Source organism: Echinops telfairi, unplaced genomic scaffold (assembly GCF_000313985.2).
Source record: "Echinops telfairi isolate 266 unplaced genomic scaffold, ASM31398v2 ScPeMD7_70;HRSCAF=299, whole genome shotgun sequence".
NCBI classification, from domain to species: Eukaryota; Metazoa; Chordata; class Mammalia; order Afrosoricida; family Tenrecidae; genus Echinops; species Echinops telfairi.
In genome coordinates, this window is record NW_022103968.1 from 27,402,944 (window position 1) to 27,424,347 (window position 21,404).

Sequence of the window (21,404 nt, forward strand, 5' to 3'; positions counted from 1 at the left end):
GCAACATATGTACAAATGTGCTTGACACAATGGATATATGTATGAATTGTGATAAGAGCTGTAAGAGCCCCCAATAAAAGTATTTAATAAAATTTTTTTTTCTAAGGTTATGTATTTCTACTTATATTCTACTTATATTTTCTACGGTTATGTATTTCTACTTATATTCTTACTCTTATTTTATTTCTCTTCTCTTTAAATGTCTAAAGAAAATAAAAGATCTCAATTACTCAGGTACTTTTAAGTACTTTCTCTCTACAGCTCATTCTCATTTAGTATTATAGATTATAAGATCACTATTTGTTGGAGATGAGTACATGAGTCCACAAAATACATCCATTGTTAAGCAACAGAAATCCTCTTAATCACCCATACACTTACTAGTACTAAAATAATGAAAATGTGCTCAAACTAGACATACTCCAAGATTGTTTGTCAATGGTTTGTTATGATCCATAGTCAAATGGATCTGCGTGGTCAATAAAACACAGGCAAATAACTTTCTAGTATTCTCTATTTTTAGCCAAATCTAGCTGACATGAGCAATGATATCCCTCATTCTACAGATTCTCCTAAATCTGGCTTACATTTCTGGCAGTTCTCTTGTCAAGGTACTGTAATAGCAATTTTGTATTTATCTTTAGCAAAATTTTACTTGCATGGTATATTACTGATATTGCTTAATAATTTCTATATTCCACAGAATCACTTTTCTTTAGAATGGGCACACACATGGATCTCTTCCGGTCAGATGGCCAGGCAGCTGTCTTCTAAATTTCTTAGCATAGGCAAATGAGTACCTCTGGCATTGCATCTATTTGTTGAAACATTTCCAATAGTATTTTGTCAATTCCAGTTGCCCTGATGGTATCGTGGGTTTGGCAATGGACTGCTAACTGCAAGACTAGAAGTTCAAACCTCTGCTGGAGAAAGCTGTTTGCTCCTATAAAACAATAGTGGGAAGTTTGGGTTTTTGGTTTTGTTTTCTATCAACACCTGCAGAGCAGCTTTGACTTCTTGCTTCAATATTTTTGCCCATAGACTTGAATCCTTCAATACTGAAACTCAAAACTTGAATTTGTTGTTCAGTCCTTTCACCTAAAGAAATGTCAAGCACATTCTCCCCTGTGGGTTTCCAAACTCCAAGTCTTTGCATATTTCACAATAATATTTTACTATCTCTTGGGCCGCCCATTGAAATCTTCCATTCAGTTCTTGCACATCATTATTTTTAGCTATTATACATTCAGGAGCAAGTTCCAGAGTCTCCTCTGACATTCTACTTGGTCTTTTCTTCTTTTTCTTTCTGATTCACGGTCATTTTTCTGCAGATGGATATCCCATTGTTCCAGTACCATTTGTTGAAATGATTGAAACCAATGGAATTTACTATAGTACAGTACAAAAAGCTCTTTGTCATGACTCTGGGTTATATACTACAACTAACCTGGAAAAACTATTACCTGAAAAGACTTTAAACTATCTCTTCCTTTTCAAACTATGTATGTGAACCAGGCCAGATTTGGCTGGCTTTTAATTAGAAATTTAAAAGATTTGCAAAAGTATTTTTTCACGTCAGTCTTCATTAATTTTCATTTCAGAAAATATCATTTTTAATGTTTAAAAATAATGAAAATTTCATTTGAATTAATATGTAATGAGCATATAATTATTTCAAAATAAATTAAGGTTTCAAATTTTCTGTTTGAATTTCAAGTACAGTAAATATCAATATAAATATAACCAACATTTGAATTCCTCAACTTTTTCTTTTTTTCTTACAGGGGAGAGAGGGAACATAGTCCCATACTACCACAAATTATGCAGTCAAATTTTCCACATTTGGGGAAATCACAGGGGTAAGCACATCCGGAGTGCAACGGATAAGCCTAGTGCTGGGAAAACCACCTTCGTGATCATGGTATCTCCCCTGCCAGGTAAGTACCCTCAACATTTTTTTAAGACTATAAAGAGATCCAGAAATCCTAAAATTTAAGAACCACTACATTCTCTCTTCAATAACTATAAAGAGATCCAGAAATCCTAAAATTTCAGAACCACTACCATTCTCTCTCTCTTCAATAACTAAAATCATCCTTTATAAAGCCAGAGTAATGCAGCTAAATGCAAATTTTGTCAGAGTACTCACATCAATCCAAACCGGCTGCCACAGGGTTGGTCTTACTAGTGTCCTCACAGGACAGAGTAGAACGCGCCAGACGGCTTCAGAGGTTATGAAGTCTTTGCAGAAGCAGGCTGCCCCATCTTTCTTTCAGTTAGTAGTTGAGTCCGTTAACCAGTGGCCACAATCCTTCCAATACTTTACCATCCTTCTTGACATGGACTAAACTTTTAAGTTTTCTCACAGTTCTCCCCTTGCTCCTCGCTTTCTGTAATGTAGTTCTAATAACCTGTATTCAAGTGCACGTAGCCCTATCTAACCTCAAAGCACATTTCCTTCATAGTAATTTCTACTTCCGGGCATTATATTTGGGGGGTTATATGATTCAATTCTCTCTCTCTCTTTTACAATACAGTATATAATAATCATATATAACTAATAAATAATAATAATTCGCTTATATGTATATTACTCTAAGATTCAGTTCTTCTCAGACCCTCCAAGGAGTCCATGCCCCTAAAAGGTTAAAAAAAAATTAGGATAGACAATGAGTTCCTTTAGGAATCCCTGAATATAAAGCAGAGCTACAAACCAGAAGGTTGGCAGTTCCAACCGCCCTTGAGACATCAGAGAAGAAAGGCCAGATGACTTGCTTCTGAGCAGCCATAGCCATGTAACAATTACAGGCACAGTTCTACTCTGACAGCTGTGGGGCTGCCACAAGTTGACAACCGGAGCGAAAATCTTACACCAATATGGCATATGCTATAAGATACTTCCTTTCTGAAGATATAATCAGTCTACAGATCAATATTTACTATGAATAATAGTCCCAATAATGTTAATGATGATGGTGAAAAGCACTAGCAATTTACTACATGGCCTTACTATAATCTTTAACTATAGATAAGGAAAATGAGGATCAGAGAAGTGAAATGGCTTGCTCAACATGTAAACCCTGTATTTAATAACTTTACTACATTGTTTCTCATAGTTTAAGCAAAGGAAGCATAATATTAAATTTGTAAAGGACGAATATAAATCTCTTCACTAAAAAGTATCACTGAAGTCTGGCAACTATTAGCACATTTCAGGAATATGGAATTATTTTTAAAAATTTAAAGTTGCTGTCAAGTTTATTCTGACTTACGGCAACCTTATGTGTGTCAGAATAGAAATTGACTCCATTGGGCTTTCAATGGTTGCTTTTTCTGGAAGTAGATTGCCTGGTCTCTTTCTTGAGGCAACTACAGATAGACATGAAACTCCAACCTTTCAGGCGGCAACTGAGAGAATTAACTATTTGCACACCCAGGGAATACTGAACATCCCTTCATTAACTAAAACTAATCATAAGCATTTGAACAATTGCTTTCCGCTTGTCTTTGATACTCTTCCAGCTAAAAGATAATACACACAGGCTTAAAAAAATGTGTAATACATTCAAATGCTAACCACAAATCTTAAATGCTTGAAGTGGACAGGAAATGCTTCAGCCAAGAGTATCACCACAGATGGGAGTCCAAAAGCACTGGGCACCAGGCTTTCTTACAATTTCTTCTACAACTTTCCCATTCCTCTTCTTTGAGTTGCTCTCACATCCTGGACTGGCATGATGGTTTTATGAGAAAGGTGGACAGAAACTACAATCAGTTGATCCATGTCAGACCAACTGACTGTTTCAAGCCTTTCCAATTTGAAATGAGATCCATTAACCAAGATAAAAATGAAAATCTAGCTCTTACGAAACAAGATATGGTGACAACAAGACATTCTGAGGAAAGCAGCATTTCATTTTTTTAATAATCATAAGAAAAACATAAGATGTTCAAGTAACTGGTTGTAATTCATGAATTGCAGTGAATGGTTTTATGTAGCTCCAGAGCAAATATTACATATTAAGAATAATTTAAACTTTACTATTATATTTCTGTTAGATCTGAAAACCAACATTCAAGTTATGTTATAATAATTTTAGCAAACCAATCATAATATCAATGTCTTAAGAATGGATCTGTCTGGATCTACATTAAAAATCAGTCATTAAAAGGGTACTGAATCATGTGAAATACAGGCAACATGAAGAAGAAATAGTGAGCATACGTAAAGCATGGGAAAGTAGAGGGACGCACTAATGAATCAGACACACACTAACGCCCGCAAATAACCCACAGAGACAGAGAAAGTACCTGGAAAGCTGTGAATGCGCCAGTCCCTGGGTTATACAGGCATCGCAGCGAAGGCATGCTGTCCGCCAGGCTGGAGCAGCCCAGCCACAGAGACCTGGGCATAGAGCACTGCAGAGAGAGGACAACTATGAGATGGGACAGTATGAGACAGGATGGCACAGATTACAGGAATTCTCAGAGCTTAGTTGAAATGCATTAGTCCAGTTGTAGCTGGCCATTATGATGGAAACACCTTCAAAAAACATACTACTTACTGGTTCTAACCCTGAAAGAAATAAGGGGCACTAGTGGCCCAAAATCAAGAAAAGAAAAAAGGTATCAACAAGTCAAAAAGTCAGCTATTTAACAGAAAAAAATCGTTCATTTTCTCTTGTGGATATATATAAAGGAAATTTGCATTTTAATCCAATTAATCAATTTTTTCCTCTATGCACCTCAAATCATCCCCCATATATCTGCCACAAAATGAACTATTATGCATACTAGATAGAAAGGGAAATATTTATGGCAGCATTTCAATATTGTGCGTTATAATTTAGAAAACAAAATGCCACAGGAAAATTAGGTTTTATTGGAAGACAAGAAGGAAAAGAAAGTATTGTAACCCTATGGTTTGAACAGCAACCAACTCTGCAGAGTTTACCTAAGTTTTATATATCTTGTGAGACTGTAACTCAATAACCAAAATGCAGGGTTTGCCATAGCAGCTGCCCCTTCGTCTTTCCAGAGGGATTAAAAGGAATAGGGAGGGCAAAAAAGCAACCCAAGGAAAACAACAAAAACAAATAGGGTGAGAAACCCATATAAAATCACTGGTATTAGCGCTTCTTAACAAAATTAAAGCATGTGTGAGTATAAATGCACATAAGTCTAGATGGCTCTGAGTTAGAATCAACCCAATGGTAGTGAGTTTGGGTTTTTGTTTTATTGTTTATCCAGTAGTCAAAAGAAAAAAGGTAGGAATTATGAGTTCTAGTGATGCTAAGTAGACAACATCAAGGTTATTGTTCCTGTGGTTTTGTAAAAGATTATCTTCTTTGGAAAAATTTTTACATTTTTCAGGTTTTTGTTGTATGTTTCATGTTTTTATAAAAGTAAGTATCCCCAGCTGAACTTTCTCTACCAAGTTAAGTACTATTACAGACCAGTAACAACTATGCCTAAATCATAACACATATAAAAATGGGCAAGTATATTTTGAAATCTAGCATTAAATTCATGTAATACTAAACTTTTAATTGTATGCTTTAAAACATTTAATATCATCATAAACTTTTGACCTCTTAAAACACTCTAACTACAGGAATTAATATTAGAAAGTAAAACACGGTACTCATTGTTCACACTAGCTGTACTTGATAAACGGATAGTATATTGCAAAGGACTCTATAGGATGATCTGGTCTAGACCTCTGCTTTCAAGGTCATTCATAATCCTTGTTTTATAATTAAAGCAATCGATGCCAAGAACTTAAGTGGGGGTTGGACCCCTGGCTGAAGGAACACTGGTTGTGTTGTGGGTTAGGCACTGGTCTTTGGTTCAAACCCACCAGCTGCTCCAAGGGAAAACAATGGGTTAGAATTGACTTGATGGCAGTGGATTTGAGTTTGGATTTTTTTTAAAATTTTAATTCTCCTTGTTTATTAGTCAAAGGCAGTTTACATAAATGTATAGTCATGACTCATGATGCACACCAATTGCTTTTCTTTAAAAAAAATGACTGATTTGGGGGCTCATACAATTCTTATTACAATCCATACATCCATACATTGTGTCAAGCACATTTGTACATTTGTTGCCATCATCATTCTCAAAACATTTGCTTTCTACTTGAGCCCTTAATATCAGTTCCAAGTAATCAATGTGACCTTTCTCCACTGACTATATCAGCTCACTGCATTCACTAGCCTTGGCGCTCTAATTAACTACTTTAATATTTTGTTGAAATACCATCTTACTTCTTTCTAGGCCTTTGAACGTGCAATTTCCTTCACCTAGTCTCCCTGCCAATCCGTATCTTCCATTTACTTCTTTTGCTCCTTAGAATTAGAATTACTTATACTACTTTCAGTCTCTTTCAGTCATTCTCAGTGGTAGAAATTCTCATATTATGAAGAACAAGGAATGGAAAGACTCGAATAAGAATTTTTAAAAACTTCTTTCCCCTTCAGAATCATTTTACCAACACTGCTGCTTTATCTAGGAAGAAGTATCAAGAATGTTTTGCTAGGTTCATTGGGGGTGGGGCAGGAAGTGAGGGGAAAAAATGAGCTGATACCAAGGGCTCAAGTAGAAAGCAAATGTTTTAAGAATGATGAGGGCAACAAGTGTACAAATGTGCTTGACACAATGGATGTGTGTATGGATTGTGACAGTTGTATGAGGCCCCAATAAAATGATTTTTAAAACCTAGTTAAAAAAAAAAGCTTTGCTAAAATAATTTTTATAAGTGAATGATGCTAACAATTTTCAACTGTTATGCTTTAATCATTATTCTACAAGTGTTTATTAATCAATCACCTCCATATATAAGCACTGTTCTAGGCACTAAATATTTAAAAAAATGAACAAAAGGGACAATAATCTCTATCTTAATGGAACCTACATTCTAGTGGAGCTCTCTTACCCTTATAATTTCCTATATTAAAAGTTTCCTATATTAAAAATCTCTAAAGTAAAAGAAACTTGTTGGTGAGTTTTCCTACTAGTTAAGGAAAGACCAGTAGTCACTCAAGTTCTATGAATGCTGGGCAGGAGTCTCAAATAGTCATTCTAAAGGAAGAGTTAAATTTGAGAAAAATAGGATAAAGGAAAAAGAGGCGACAGGAAATAAAAAGAAAGCATGAAAACATAGGGGAAAAAATTAAAAAGTGGAAGAAAATGGAGTAGACACTACAAGATAGCTTGTCGCTTCTCCCCCTTCAGAAAAAGTAATTCACATAATTGTAGTCATATTTAAAGCCATGTATATGCTGTACAGTCAAGCTAGGTCTTCTCTTAATTACATTTACTTTTATTTGTGAATATCTTCTTTGGTAAAATTTTTAAGACATTCCTCTTCTGAATGCTTTGTCTACCCCATTGTATATAAGAACCTGTTAATTTTATTTGAAGAATTGACTTCCCTTACTGTTTGTTACTCATTCTAACATTCTAAACCTCTTCCTCATTCATTTATCTCTTCCATTAAGACTTATAACAACTAAGGGTTTGAAAGGGCTTACTTAACTCTTACAAAATTCCAAAATCAAGTACAATCAATAACGAGCCACATACACCCAGGAAAGCAACTAGATATACCAGTGTGATTTCCAAAATAGCTTTAACTTGCACAGAGGATGCATTCTCGATTATTACAAGACAATTGGTATGGGTATGAAAACTGCAATTGGATTTAGTCAGTTCTGCATATTACCATAGGATTTTACATTTAAAAACTAATTTTCAAATTGGTTTGTATTATAACAATTAATCTTACCCATACCCGTAAATGACATTTAAACATGGGGGAAAAATATAATAAAAGATAAATAGAGCAGGCTAACTCTTACTCGATCTCTTCCCTTCTATTTTCACATTTAGCAGCATTTTCTAAGAGAAGGGGTAAAATCAAAAGGAATCTGGGCAATAAGTAACAGAGAGGAAAAGAGTGGCAATTTGATTCCTATTCTTATATATTGCATATATTTAAAGATTTTTTAAAAAGATTTTCTTGATTGGTTAATTTCTGACAGAGCTATATAAGGTTTTTATCTGTCCTTCTGCATTTTATAAATAGCAGTGCCCTTCAAAATTTACCTTAAAATACCAGAGAAGCAAGCCGTTTTCTACTTAAAAAGTTTACCCTACCCATGTTATTTAAATTATATTTAGATTCCTAGTATTTTTTCCACATTAAAAAATGTTTTAAATTTTTTAAAAAATAGTTGCAATTCAGCAACTCCATTCATTCATTTAAATATTTGACTTCTACTGACTGTTGCAGAACTTGCAGATGACCCATTCCTTCCATGCATCTTTTACATCCCATCAACAGTTACATGGCAAAGTCTCATTAATATATATGCCTCTAACCTACCTACATAAATCCAGCCCTGCATAACACGTTTCTTCAGATCATTTCCCATCCCATAAAGGCTTGATGTTTTGCCACTAATCTCACCCCAATTGGTTCTCCCCTGAAAAAATGAAAGAAAACATGAGACTATAATAATTTACAACTGACGTTTGTTACCCAATTGAAAGAATTTACTAGCTTTGAAAAAGGATACATAGAACACACATACACAATCTAAAAGGGTTTTCTACTACTTAAAAGGAATGGGGTGGGGGGGGGGGAGACTGAAATACTGCTAAAGAGCCTCTGGTGCTTCAAGAAGAATGGAGTATATGGTGCCCATCAGATTCAACAGCATGAATTAACTTATACAGAGAATATTGAGAGCCTCAATTCCTCCCTCCCACCTGGTTGCCTGAAGTAATGTCACATATCCACTTCTCTCAGACACAGGCCCTGCAGGCAAAGGACTGGCCTTAGCATTTACTATATATAAAAGCCAAATGATGAAAATTTCCTAAACTCAGATCCCTGTTGGTCAACTTCTACAAGTAATAGAAGCTATAATAACCAACAATAAAAAGATTGCTGCCTTGAGAGTTTATGTATCCCTAAGTCATGTGTTTTAGTTATCTAGTGCTGGCCGCTCTAACAGAAAAATGCCACAAGCAGATGGCTTTACCAAGCAAATACATTTTTTCACAGTTTAGGAGGCTAGAAGTTCAAATTCAGAGCACTAGCACTAAGAGGAAGGTTTGCTCTTTTCTGTTAGCCTCTCCAGCCTGTTCCCTAATTTCTGGGAGATCTCCACTGTCATGGCAGCTATTTAATCTTGTTTAATCACTTTTATATTGCAAAGGAAACAGACTCAAAACACACTACACTATTCTCACAACCTTCATTACCATAGAGTTAATTCTGACTCACAGCAACCTGTAAAACAGGGTAATCCCCTTTGGGTTTCTAAGACTATAAATCTTTACTTGAGTAAAAAGTCTTCTTTCTCTAGTCAGTTCGAACTGCTGACTTTGTGATGAGCAGCCCAGCACATTATTCTCCACAGTGACACTCAAAACACTTTGAGTTTCTGATACTGTTTATTCCAGTATAAAGACCCATCTTGGTGGGTCAAAGTTGCAGTTAGCAGCCCAACTCATAACCGCTAGGCAACCAGACTTCTAATCACAGGCATAGAAGTTAGGATTTGTAACATATTTTGGGAAACACAATTCGATCCATAAGAATAGAAGAATTTCCTTTTCACTACTTTATCAACTATAAAATTCAGGACAAGCAAACTACAGTATTCCAAAAGTCACTAATACATTAGTCTCTATATATAAACTGACTGCAAGGTTAGCAGTTTGAAACCACCAGTCATTCCTCGAGAGAAAGATGAGGCTTTCTCTGAGTAGTTCTAGTAATTGTGACATGGATGGACCAGAAATTGGGGGGTGGGGGGTGACGGTTATTGGGGGAAGAGGCAGTAGGAAAATAAAGTGGCATCATTACCAAGAACAGACTTCTATGCATGCAACTCACATTTTAAAATGTTCTGGAAAACTATTATGAACTATAGACCATGCAATCAATAAGTTCATCCATCAATCAAATACTTATTGTTCATTACCAGAATGGGCACAGTAGAGCACAAGGAAAGAAGAACTAAAATTTACTAGGCATAAATCCTTTGCCAGGCACTAAGGAAGATCCATTAAATACATGATTTCATTTAATCATAATAACCCTGTCAAAGAGTTATTCATATTTTCACATTAACAGAGGAGTAAATTCAAGTTAGAGATGCTACAATGACTAAATGGCAATTCTAGAAATGGGGTTCTTAAGCATTTTACTCCAGTATCTAGAGATATGCTTTCAAGTAGTTTACACTCTATTTAGGGAAATAATTAACTAATACAAATAGTTACAAGGACAAATATAACAAAGCACTAAATTGAATACTAAAGGAGCCCTGGTGGCATAGAGCTTCGGAAGTGGGCTGCGATCCACAAGGTCAGCAGTTTCAAACCACCAGCCACTCTGCAGGAGATCAGGGCTTTCAACTCCCATAAACAGTTATAGTCTTGGAAATTTAAAAGGGGCGGGTCTACCCCTCCCCTCCCCTCCCTCCCGAACCCTCTTTATGGGAGTAAAAAGCCCATCTTTCTCCCAAGAAGTGGCTATGAGTACAATGGCAATGAGTTTGGTTTGGCAGTGCTATATACAATACAGCACAATTCAAATTCATCTATTCTTCTATGGCCTTCCTTATACAACGTCCAACTTTCTCGTGCATATGATACAATGGAGAATACCATGGCTTAGGTCAGGCACACCTTAGTCCTCCTCAAAGTAACATCCTTCTCTTTAACACTCTAAAGAGGACTTGTGCAGCAGATTTGCCTAATGCAATACGTCTTCTGATCTCCTGACTACTGCTTCCATGACCATTGATTGTGGATTCAAGTAAGACAAAATCCTTAACAACTTCAACCTTTTCTCCATTTATCATGTTACCTACTGGTCCAATTGTGAGGATTTTGGTCTTGCTTACATTGATTTGTAATCTATACTAAAGTTTACAATCCTTGATCTTCATCAACAAGTGCTTCAATGCCTCCTCACTTTCAGCAAGCAAGGTTGTGTCATCTGCATACTACAGGTTGTTAATAAGCCTTCCTCCAATCCTGATACCTCGCTCTTCATATAATCCAACTTCTCTGATTTGCTCAGTATATAGATTGAACAAGTATGGTGAGAGCATACAATCCTGACACACACCTTTCCTGACTTTAAACCATGCAGTATTCCAGTGGTTCTCAACCTTCCTAAACCCACGATGCTTTAAGGCAGTTCTTCATGTTGTGGTGAGTCCCCAACCATAAAATTATTTTCGTTGCTACTTCATAACTGTAATTTTGCTACAGGTATGAATCAGGTGACCCCTGTGAAAGGGTCGTTTGACACCTCCCCCTCACCCTCAAAGGGGTCGCGACCCACAGGTTGAGAACCGCTTCTGTTCACACAACTGCCTCTTGATCCACGTAGGAGTACCTCATGAACACAATGAAGTGTTCTGGAATTCCCATTGTTCTCAAGGTTATCCACAGCTTACTATGGCTCACACAGTCGAATACCTTTGCATAGCCAATGAAACACAAGTAAACATCTTTCTGGTATTCTCTGCTTTGAGCCAAAATCCATCTGACATCAGTAATGATATCCCTTGTTCTTCTGAATTTGGCCTGAACTTCTGGCAATTCCCTGTCAATTTACTGCTGTAACCACTGTTGGATGATTTTAAGCAAAAATTTACTTGTGTGCTATATCAATGATATCGATGTATAGTTTGAGCATTCTGTTAGGTCACCCCCCTTTTTTGCAATGGGCATAAATATGGACCTCTTCCAGTCAGTTGGCCAGGTAACTGTTTTCCTAATTTTCTGGCTTAGATGAGTGCTTCCACTGCTTCTTCAGCTTTATGAAACATTTAAATGGGTATTCTGTTCGTTCCTGGTGCCTTGTTTTTGGCTAATGCATTCAGTGCAGTTTGAGCTGCTCCCTTCAGCCTTGGTTCCTGCTCATATGCTACTGCCTGAAATGGTGGGCTGTCTACTAGTTCCTTTTGGAACAGTAACTGTGTATTCTCTCCATCTTCTCTTGATGCTTCCGGCATCATTCAACATTTTGCCTATAAAATCTTTCGACATTGAAATTCGAGGCTTGATTTTTTTTTTTTTAGTTCTTTCAGTTTCAGATATGCTGAACATGTTCTTTCCTTTTGGTTTTCTTATTCTAAGTTCTTGCCCATGTCATTATAATATTTAGCTTTGTCCTCTCAAGCTGCCCTATGAAATTTTCTATTCAGCTCCTTGACTTCATCCTGTCTCCCATTTGCTTTATTCACTCTATTATCAATAGCAAGTTTCAGATTCTCCTCCGATATGCGCCTTGATCTTGTCAGTTATAATTAGTATTAGGTACTGACATTTACAAAAGGTCTTTAATAATTCATTCTCTTCTTTACATTTATAACCTAGTAAGGTAAATAAGGTCCAGAATTTAAAAAACCAAAAGTTGATGGGTATTTAAACTAACACTCAATTGCCAAGGAGTCAATTCTAGCTGATGGTAACCCCATGGTGTGCCAGGTCAGAACTGTAGGGTTTTCTGTAGGCTTTCTCAAATGTAGATTACGTACCTTTCTTCTACAACGCCCCTGGGTGGACTTGAGTTACCAATCTTTTATTATTTGCACCACCAAGGGACTTCTGATGGGTACCTAGTAAGTAGTTAAAATGAGATTCAAAACGAGATATTCTAACTACTTAACATAGTCCTCAAGGAGCTGATATCAAGGGCTCAAATAGAAAAAAAAGTGTTTTGAAAATGATGATGGCAACATATGTACGAATCTGCTGGACACTGGATGGATGGATGGATGGATGGATGGATGGTGATAAGAGCTGTAAAGGCCCCAATAAAATGATCTTTTCATTAAAAAAGAAAAATTCTTTTTAAATCAGGGCTGTAGTATGGGTAGATGGGGGAAGGTATTCCCCCCAAAATTCCATAGGCCAGCCCATACTACCCTTAAAGATACATTGTTGGGATGGAAAAATATTCCTAGCACAACTTTTCTGACCTTTTTTTCACCAGTACAGTTCACACATTTCTGAAAACTTCATAATGGTCCTGTGTCCATCAAGAAAATCTATTAATATAATAAAATACTTGGTTAGTTGACCTCTCTCTTAACCCAACCTGAATTTGCTCTAACCTTAAATATTTCTTGCTTGTTCCACAACAGAAATTTCTTCTCTGGCTTTTTATTGCTGGTGGTCTTTTCGTTCTTACTCTACTTTTATCTTTATCTATTTTTTCCTTTCTGTTTTGGTTCTTTGGTGTTTATTGTTTCATCAGGTTCCCAGTTTATGAAGCACAAAAAGAGTGGATGCATAGAGACAATGACTGACACCATGGTTTATCAGGGATGGGGGTGGGGGTGGATAGGTGAGAGCAGAACTGGGGAAGGGAACACTAGAACTAAGGGAGCACAACTCTTTAAAAGCAACTTAACTGTGGAAGTGCATTATATGTGAATTTTATATCAAAACCACTTTTCAAAAAGAAAATCTATCAAGCTTATCTTTTTTTTAATGGCACACCAACAAGACTAAGACAAGTGTATTATTGACATAATTTGTCTGTTTTACCAACTGATAACAAAGATATGCCCGAACATATTTCATTTGGAATAAACAGTACATGTTTGAACTGGAATGCTAATAGCAATACTTTTGGGTTCACCTTTATATATGTGTACACACACACACTTTTGGGTTCACCTTTATATATGTGTGTACACACACACACACATTTTCCCTAGCTCTATACACTGAAAGAGCCTAATAGCAGTAACACCTCAACACCAGTAAGTATATTTAGTGATTCTATATCTCAGGCTCAACTAAATGGAATGGTAGTCCTTGATGAAATGGTTTCCTGTCCCCTGGGCTGGGACAGGAAAAGTTTGGGGACAGCATGAAATATTTCAGAAGCTCAAAGAATAATGGAAATGTGTCAAAATGGCACAAGGACCCTGAATTCAAACTTCTGGTCTCCTAAACTGAGGCAATAAATTCCTGTTTCTCAAAGCAACCAACGTGCTAGATCTTTCTTACAGTAGCACAAACAACCAAGACAAATAATATCAGACTTTGGTACTTGGTTTAATTTCATGCAGAAAACACAACTACAAAAGCTAAATAAGATATTTTTTTAATTGTTGGAAGGAATTAAAGAACAAATAAGTCAGCCAAGACATTAAGAGTCAAGATCGTGGGCAAGACAGAAATGGACTGTGGTTAACTTGCCATTTCATCCAGTTTCCCCTTGAGGCATTTGCTGATTCCTGGGTTTTACAGGTGTAATGTGAGCTTCTGAGAAACCAAGGTTAAAGAACATTTTCAGGAGTCTCATGGTGCTGAGAGGCTAAAACTTGGAGTATAGCCTCCACCAAGGACAAGGTGCTCTAGTGAAAAACTCTGGCTTTCTGTAGGCATTGTGGAAGGGCTCCATGAACTAGAAAGGTTAGAACACCAGAACCTGAGAATCTTAAATCCAATCAAAAGAATATCTCCATCAAAAGAATAGTAAACCTCTGAAGAAATATATATATTATCCTGAGCTGCTATCATTTTCATTTTTTAAATGTCTAGCATTCAATAAAAAAAGTATCAAGCCTTCAAGGAAAGGAAAATAAATGACAAAACAATGAACAGAAAAAAGAAAAATAAATAATAGTTAAGTATTAGAGTCACCAGACATAAGCTTTAAAATAATTATGCTTAACATATTTAGGAAAATAGATGGAAAAGTAAAGAATAGCACCACATATATGCAGACAGACATGTACTCCTCACTTGTCAACTACTTTGACATTTACATTAATATAAAATCTACTATCTATTAATGAGGAAAGAGCAGAAGTTTGTGAGGGCGAGGAAGTCTCAAAAGCTGCTGGTGGCTAGTTATTAACAAGACTGGACAGAAAAAGTTGGTCCAATTCATGGGGAGCAAGGGGGTGATAGCATACAGGAGGTGAGGGCCACGGGGCTGCAAGGATACCTACAAGCCAGGGGCGCAGGAGTTGGGCAGGGGGTTCAGAAGTCTCTTTTCCTTAAGAGGCTTTTCTACCACTTCCCCAGCCTCATCTTCCCACATACCTGGCAGCCACCTACCACAAAAGCCTGTCCTGAACCTGTGCAGCAGGAAGATGGAAAAGGTGAGAGGCAGCAGTCCTCTTAGAAGTCAGAAGGATGGCCAGGTTACGGTGGGCCCCTGAAGCTCTGAACCCCAACACTAACCTCACCAGGCTCTGTGGTGATGATCAAGGGGTATATAAGAAGGTCCTGCTGCCGCCACCACCACTACTCTCATATAGAGCCAATTTTCACGTAATAATGCAACCTGTGGAAACTCACCACATCAATAAGTGAGGATGGAATATAACATTAATGTGGAAAGCCCTTAACTAAAAGAATATAAAAGCTGAAATTGATAATTCAATCAATTGGTTTAAGAGCAGGTTAGAATGCAAATGAGAATAAGTATACAGGAAGATAGATCAGTATAAAAATCACTGAGCTAAAGCAAAGGCTAAAAAAATTATTAAAGAATGTAAAAGATGTAAATGATACTATGAAAAGGCTGAAAATATGTATATTGGAAGCCTCAAAAGGAGAAAGATAGAGAAACCAACAAAAGCAATCTTTCAAGGGGTACTAAAAATTGTCAAAAACTAATGACAATCAGCAAGCCACAATTCAAAAGTCCTACAACTATCAAGCAGGATAAAGTCAAAGAAAAATTAATTTTTTATTAGTATGAAACTGCTAAAAATTTAAAAATAAATAATCTTTTAAAAATAGGCAAAAGGGAAAAAGACATATTACTTTCAAGAAGCAACAATTTGGGCATAAAGCCAACTTTCCATTAGAAACAATAATGACCAGAATGGAGCAACATCTTCAAAGTTCTGTAAGAACATAACTGCCAAGCTAGAATACTATACGCTACAAGAATAGTCTTCAAAACTGAAGGCAAGGGAAAATAAGCAAATTCAGACGAGCAAATTGACAGTACAGTGTCAGCAGATTAGTCTTTGAAAAGGGGGGAAAAGAAAGATGATTCCAAATGGAAGCATGTTAATACTTGAAGGAACCAAGAAAGCCAAAGTAAACCCACTGCTATCAAGTTGATTTTGAAATCTAGTGACTCCGTATAGGGTTTCCAAGACTAAATCTTAACAGGCACAGACAAATTCTCCTTCCTCCAGTATAGCAGAGAGTGAGTTGAAACTGCTGGCCTTGGGGTTAGCAGACCAACCTATAGCCCAGTGGTTCTCCACCTTCCTAATGCTGCGACCCTTTCATACAGTTCTTCATGTGTGGTGACAGCCCCCCCAAACCATAAAATGATTTTCGTTGCTACTTCATAACTGTCATTTTGCTGTTATGAATTGTCATGTAAATATCTGATATGCAGGTGTATTTTCATTGTTACAAATTGAACATAATTAAAGCATAGTGATTAATCATAAAAACAATGTAATTATATATTGTGAAATATTTCTAATTACAAATAAATGAAATTTTGTCTTGAAGCATGGTGTAGCATGGCTAACTAACATTCTTCAAGCCAGTATTCATATGGGGGCACATCTGCATGCAGGCGGACCCGACTGAAAGCAGATAGCAGAGCGGTGTCTCCTTTTTAAGACCATTGGAAATACCGGTATGTGTTTTCCGATGGTTGTAGGCGACCCCTGTGAAAAGGGTCGTTCGACCCCCAGGTTGAGAACCACTGCACTAACCCATAGCACTATCGGGGCTCCTTTGACGAAATGGCACAAGAAAAAGTAAATACATGACTAAATGTATATTAGTATTGACTACAGCAACAATAAGAATGCCTTTGGTTTTGTTGTTTTAAATTGTAGTTTGGGTGAAAGTTTGGAACAAATTAGTTATCTACTCAACATTTTAGATGCATTTCGCTTCATGGTATGGTTGCAATACCCTTAATCTAACAGCACTCTTCCTGCTTCCACCCTGGGTTCTCTGTTTCCATGTTTCTGTCCTTCCTGCTCCTCCCTACTCTCTCTGTTGTATTCTGGGGCAAGTGCTATGCTTTTAATCTCATATGGTTCACTCTACAGGGTTTCTTGTTAAAGCGGTAAAAATGTTCTAAAATTAGATAGGAGTCTTGGTGGTGCTGTTGGATAGGCACTGGGCAGCTATCTGAAGGGTCCCGGGTTCAAACCCACCAGCTTCTTTGAGAGAAAAAGATGGGGTTGTCTGTTTCTGTAAAGATTTATAGCCTTGGAAACCCTATATGAGGTCAGTATGAGTCAGAATCAACTTAATAGCAGTGGGGTGAGATAGTCCTCTAAGAATATACTAAAAACTACCTGCACACTTCAAAAAAAAAAAGGTTTTATGACACGTACATTTTTTTCTCAGTAAACCTGTTTTGTAAAATAACCAACTGAATTTTACAACATGTAAAAAAATGCACCAAAAAATAGTAGTAACAATGCATCACAACCTAGTTGAATTTACTGTAGGAATCAAGGTTGGTTTAGCTTCTGAAAGATAATCAATTACTTTATAATCTTAATACAATAAAGGAGAAAATTAATCAGTTCATAGTTACAGAAAAAACTGATAAAATTTAAAATATACCCATTTATACTAAAAACTCTTAGCAGACTAGAAATAGAAACTACAAATAGAAACTTCCTTAATCTTATAACAAAAATAAAAAAACTAAATCCATTGCTAGAAACCCTATGGACAGAGTAAAACTTCCTATACAGAATTCACAAGGCTACCTATCTTCATGGAAGTACATTGCCACATCTTTCTCCCATGGAGCAGCTGGTTGGCTTGAACTGCCAACTTCTCAAACTCACTGTCCTTAAATCAACCCAGATTCATAGCAACCCTGTAGGACAAGGTAGAACTGCCCCTATGAACAGTTACATACTAAAAATGTAACTCTTAATGGAAGTAGGAAGCCTCATCTTTCTCCCACAGTGGCTGGTGGTTTCAAAATGCTGGCTAACAACCTGTGTGTATCCACAATACCACCAGGGATCCGATGACTACACCACAGAGCTCCTCAATGTGATACCCACCAACCCACTGTTGCCTAATGGATTTTGAAAGTAGTGTTTAACCACTGCACCACCAAGACTCTTAATTTGATAAGCCATTCACCTAGAAAACAAAAAAGTCTTAAAAGGAAACACCAGACTGGAAAAAGAATATTCACTCATTGTGAAGAATGTAACCAGAGTCACAAACTTAAGTGGAAATTAATGAATGGAAATCTAAAATGCCTTGTAAATTGTCACTAAAATTACATACAATTTTTTTTAATGTCCAATAAACTCTCCCTTAGACTATTTGAGAGTAGGTCAAGAATGCCCACTATAACTATCTAAAAAAAGGAATAATATTACCACTTTTATTCATTATTATTAGAATGACAATCCTATCCAGTGGGTTAAAAAAATTAAAAGAAATAAAGGATGTAAATAGAATTAAGAAAAGGGGAAAATCATTATCATCAGACTACATGGCTGTTTATGTAGAAAACTCAAAAGAATCTATAAAATAAGAAAACAATTATCATTTATTTTAGCACCAAAACCCCTAATATACTTAGGAATAAATCTAATGAAAGATATATAAGAGCACTATACAGAGAACTTCATTGTATCAGTGAAATTATAGAAAACCTAAATAAATGAATATACTGTATATTTATGAATTACAGACAAAGATAACTAAAAAATGTTTTCATGACTGCCACATACATGGTACTGAAAGAGAATACACTAAGACTAGAATAATGAAAACTTGCATTTTCTTAGTGCCAGGTAAAGAATGACTAGAAATGAATACCTCACACCAATAGTATGGCTTTGAACAATTTCACTTCTTTCAAGGAGCCTCAACTTTTCCAGTGGTAAAATGATATATTATTAAAGTAGTTCTAACTGTCTTACAGCAATGAATTCCATAACTGTATGATTTAATTCCATCCTTCAATACTTTTAATGTTGATTTTGTCATAGGAATTATTCATTTAACCACAAAACTAAAGGGATAAAAATCTCTTTAAGCAAAAAGCAAGAAAAACCAGCTCTTGATGCTTATTTAAGATTGTTAAAATTCAAACTTTGCTGCTTTCTCAAATAAATTTCATTAATTACTATTTATTAATTATGCAATTAGTCAACTATAACACTGATAAATAAGAAATTTGAACAAACAAATGTTTTAAAATTCTAATAACGATGCATAAGCAGTAAATTATTCTTACTTGAATTTCTACTGCTGGGTAGAACAAGCAGGGTTACTAAGTACGTAATTGCATAAGAGAGCCACCCAACTTCCAAAGGAGCCATTCCAATGAATTGTGTAAATAATATGCTTTAAAAAAACATAACCTCCTCACATATGAATTTAGATTTACCAGATATGGAGTAGCTGTATACCTGTGAGACTATACCATAGACTTAAAAAGGACTTCCTAATTATGAAGCTACCAGAGAGACTAGAATGACCCAAAGCAAATTAATATAGACTTTTTTCATAACTTTCTATAAAACCATTTCCACTATTCTGCTTCGGTACAGAAAACAAAAGATCTTAAAGTCAGTAGCTTTAGATAAGAACTCCTTAGTATGAAACAATAAGGAAATGTTTCTAATATCAAGTCTGGTTTTCTTAATTATCAAATACTTGTGTTCTATTTTTCTCTCATTTCATCACCATAAAAAATTATAGAGATATATTTGGTCTAGGGCTCATTTTACTAAGATAGTTGAATTTGAGAGCATAAAATAAGAACAATTTTTTTAATCAAATAAAATATTCAACATTAGCAGGCAACAGGGTATAATAACTTCTAGATACCACATGTTTTGTGTATAAAAAAATCATTTTTAATATCCATCTACAGGAAGCCAACTTAGTAAACATATTCATACAGTCAGATGGTGTAAATTCTCCCCATGCAGAACAAAAGGATATTCACTTATATTTTCTGTGCCACATTATTTAAAGTAACCAAGTAGTAAGGAAAAACAATTCCTATAATCTTTAGTGTTCTTTTACTTGTAAAGAGTAAAACTGTAATTACCTCAGATTAGGTTTCACAAATTCAGTCTCCTACACTTTATACTTAAAGTCTTTTCAAATCCTACCATACACAAAAATAAATTTTTGGCTGTACAGGAATTTCACTGTATTAAATTCAACTTGAATCCCACAACAATGAGCTCTAAGAGCCTGTCCAAATTTTTTATTGCCCTGGAATTTATTGCACTAAATATTATTTGGAATAACTAGGCCACTGGTTGAAGCCTGGGAATCACTGAGTTGCACAACAATTTTTGATAATGTAGGATTGGCCTATACACAAATTTCGAATGGCTACAATGCTCGTTTGGAGGATTATACTTTACGTATTTCTGAGGAGAAAGGAGAAAAGGATAGAGGGAGGGAGAAAAGCAGGCAATTTAGGGAGAAGTAAAGAATATGAAGCAAAAGAGGGGAAGGGACAAGAGAAAAAATTTTAAAGAATAGGAAAAAAGGCTTGGTGTAGCCACAGGAATAAATAAAAGTTGAAGCAGTCTTCCGTGTTGATAAAAGGCATATTTGTAACCATTGCCCCAACCCAACCCCACCCCCCACCCCACCCGCACCCGCCCCCCTGAAGGATTTACACATTCCCTCATAGCAGTTGCTATGGCTCAACAGAGGTTGGTGTCATGTTAATAATCCACATATTAAGGCTAGGCTGGCTGCCATAAGTAAGATCAGAGTTCCTGTCTCTCACTTCCCAAGCAAAAAGATCAAAATAAGCCACAGAGCAAAATCCTTTGCCGGGGGGTGGGGGGTGGGGGGGCTGGGGGGGGTGTACTGCAGAAGACTTCTAGACTTCTGGATCAACCTCTATTCTACAGATGTGTTTATTCAAAATGGAGCTATCTAGAGCTTCCTTCCAAGTAGAGAGAAGCTCATTCAAGAGATGATCCCCTGATATCAAACAGTATTTTACCAACTGCAAACCATGAAGCCTAGCCATTTGGGGCACATAAACTTTGTGTAAAAGTAAAGAAAATTACTTGCTCATTAGAAAGAGAATAAATGCTTACAGCAATATAAACGGTACTGTATTACAAGATGACTTCCTGGGCCCCAACTGAGAAAAGGAATCTGTTTTCAAGAATTGTGTTTACTTCACTATTTGCAAATCACTGACTGATTGGCAGCTACAATATATGAAATAAATAACCATTTCAAAAGACCAAGTGTCATGTTCACTGGTAAGTAACAAAAATGAACATTATCTACCCTCGTCCTTCTTCTCCTCCAGTTTATGGAATTTAGCAGGAGAATAGGTTTATTGGTTATTTGATTGCTTGATATGTTATGGGGGCATTTTCTGTGAT

The 21,404-nt window shown here is 36.2% G+C and overlaps 2 protein-coding genes and 1 non-coding gene across 3 annotated transcripts in view; all 3 read right to left on the bottom strand.

Annotated features, from left to right (window-relative positions):
• Positions 1-2,192, bottom strand: part of BTRC (beta-transducin repeat containing E3 ubiquitin protein ligase) — a 141,680-nt gene extending 139,488 nt beyond the window's left edge. Inside the window, exon 1 of the mRNA XM_045291207.1 lies at positions 2,150-2,192. The gene's annotated coding sequence lies outside the window, so the exon portion shown is untranslated. The remainder of the gene's footprint in view (positions 1-2,149) is intronic.
• The window catches only part of LOC123521821 (F-box/WD repeat-containing protein 1A-like), a 106,123-nt gene that overhangs the window by 36,984 nt on the left and 47,735 nt on the right, over positions 1-21,404 (bottom strand). Inside the window, exon 2 of the mRNA XM_045291429.1 lies at positions 4,312-4,419. Coding sequence (XP_045147364.1) covers positions 4,312-4,419 — 108 coding nt within the window. The remainder of the gene's footprint in view (positions 1-4,311; positions 4,420-21,404) is intronic.
• LOC115870048 lies at positions 1,782-1,945 on the bottom strand. Its single transcript, XR_004046517.1, has one exon. It is a non-coding gene; the product is annotated as a U1 spliceosomal RNA (small nuclear RNA).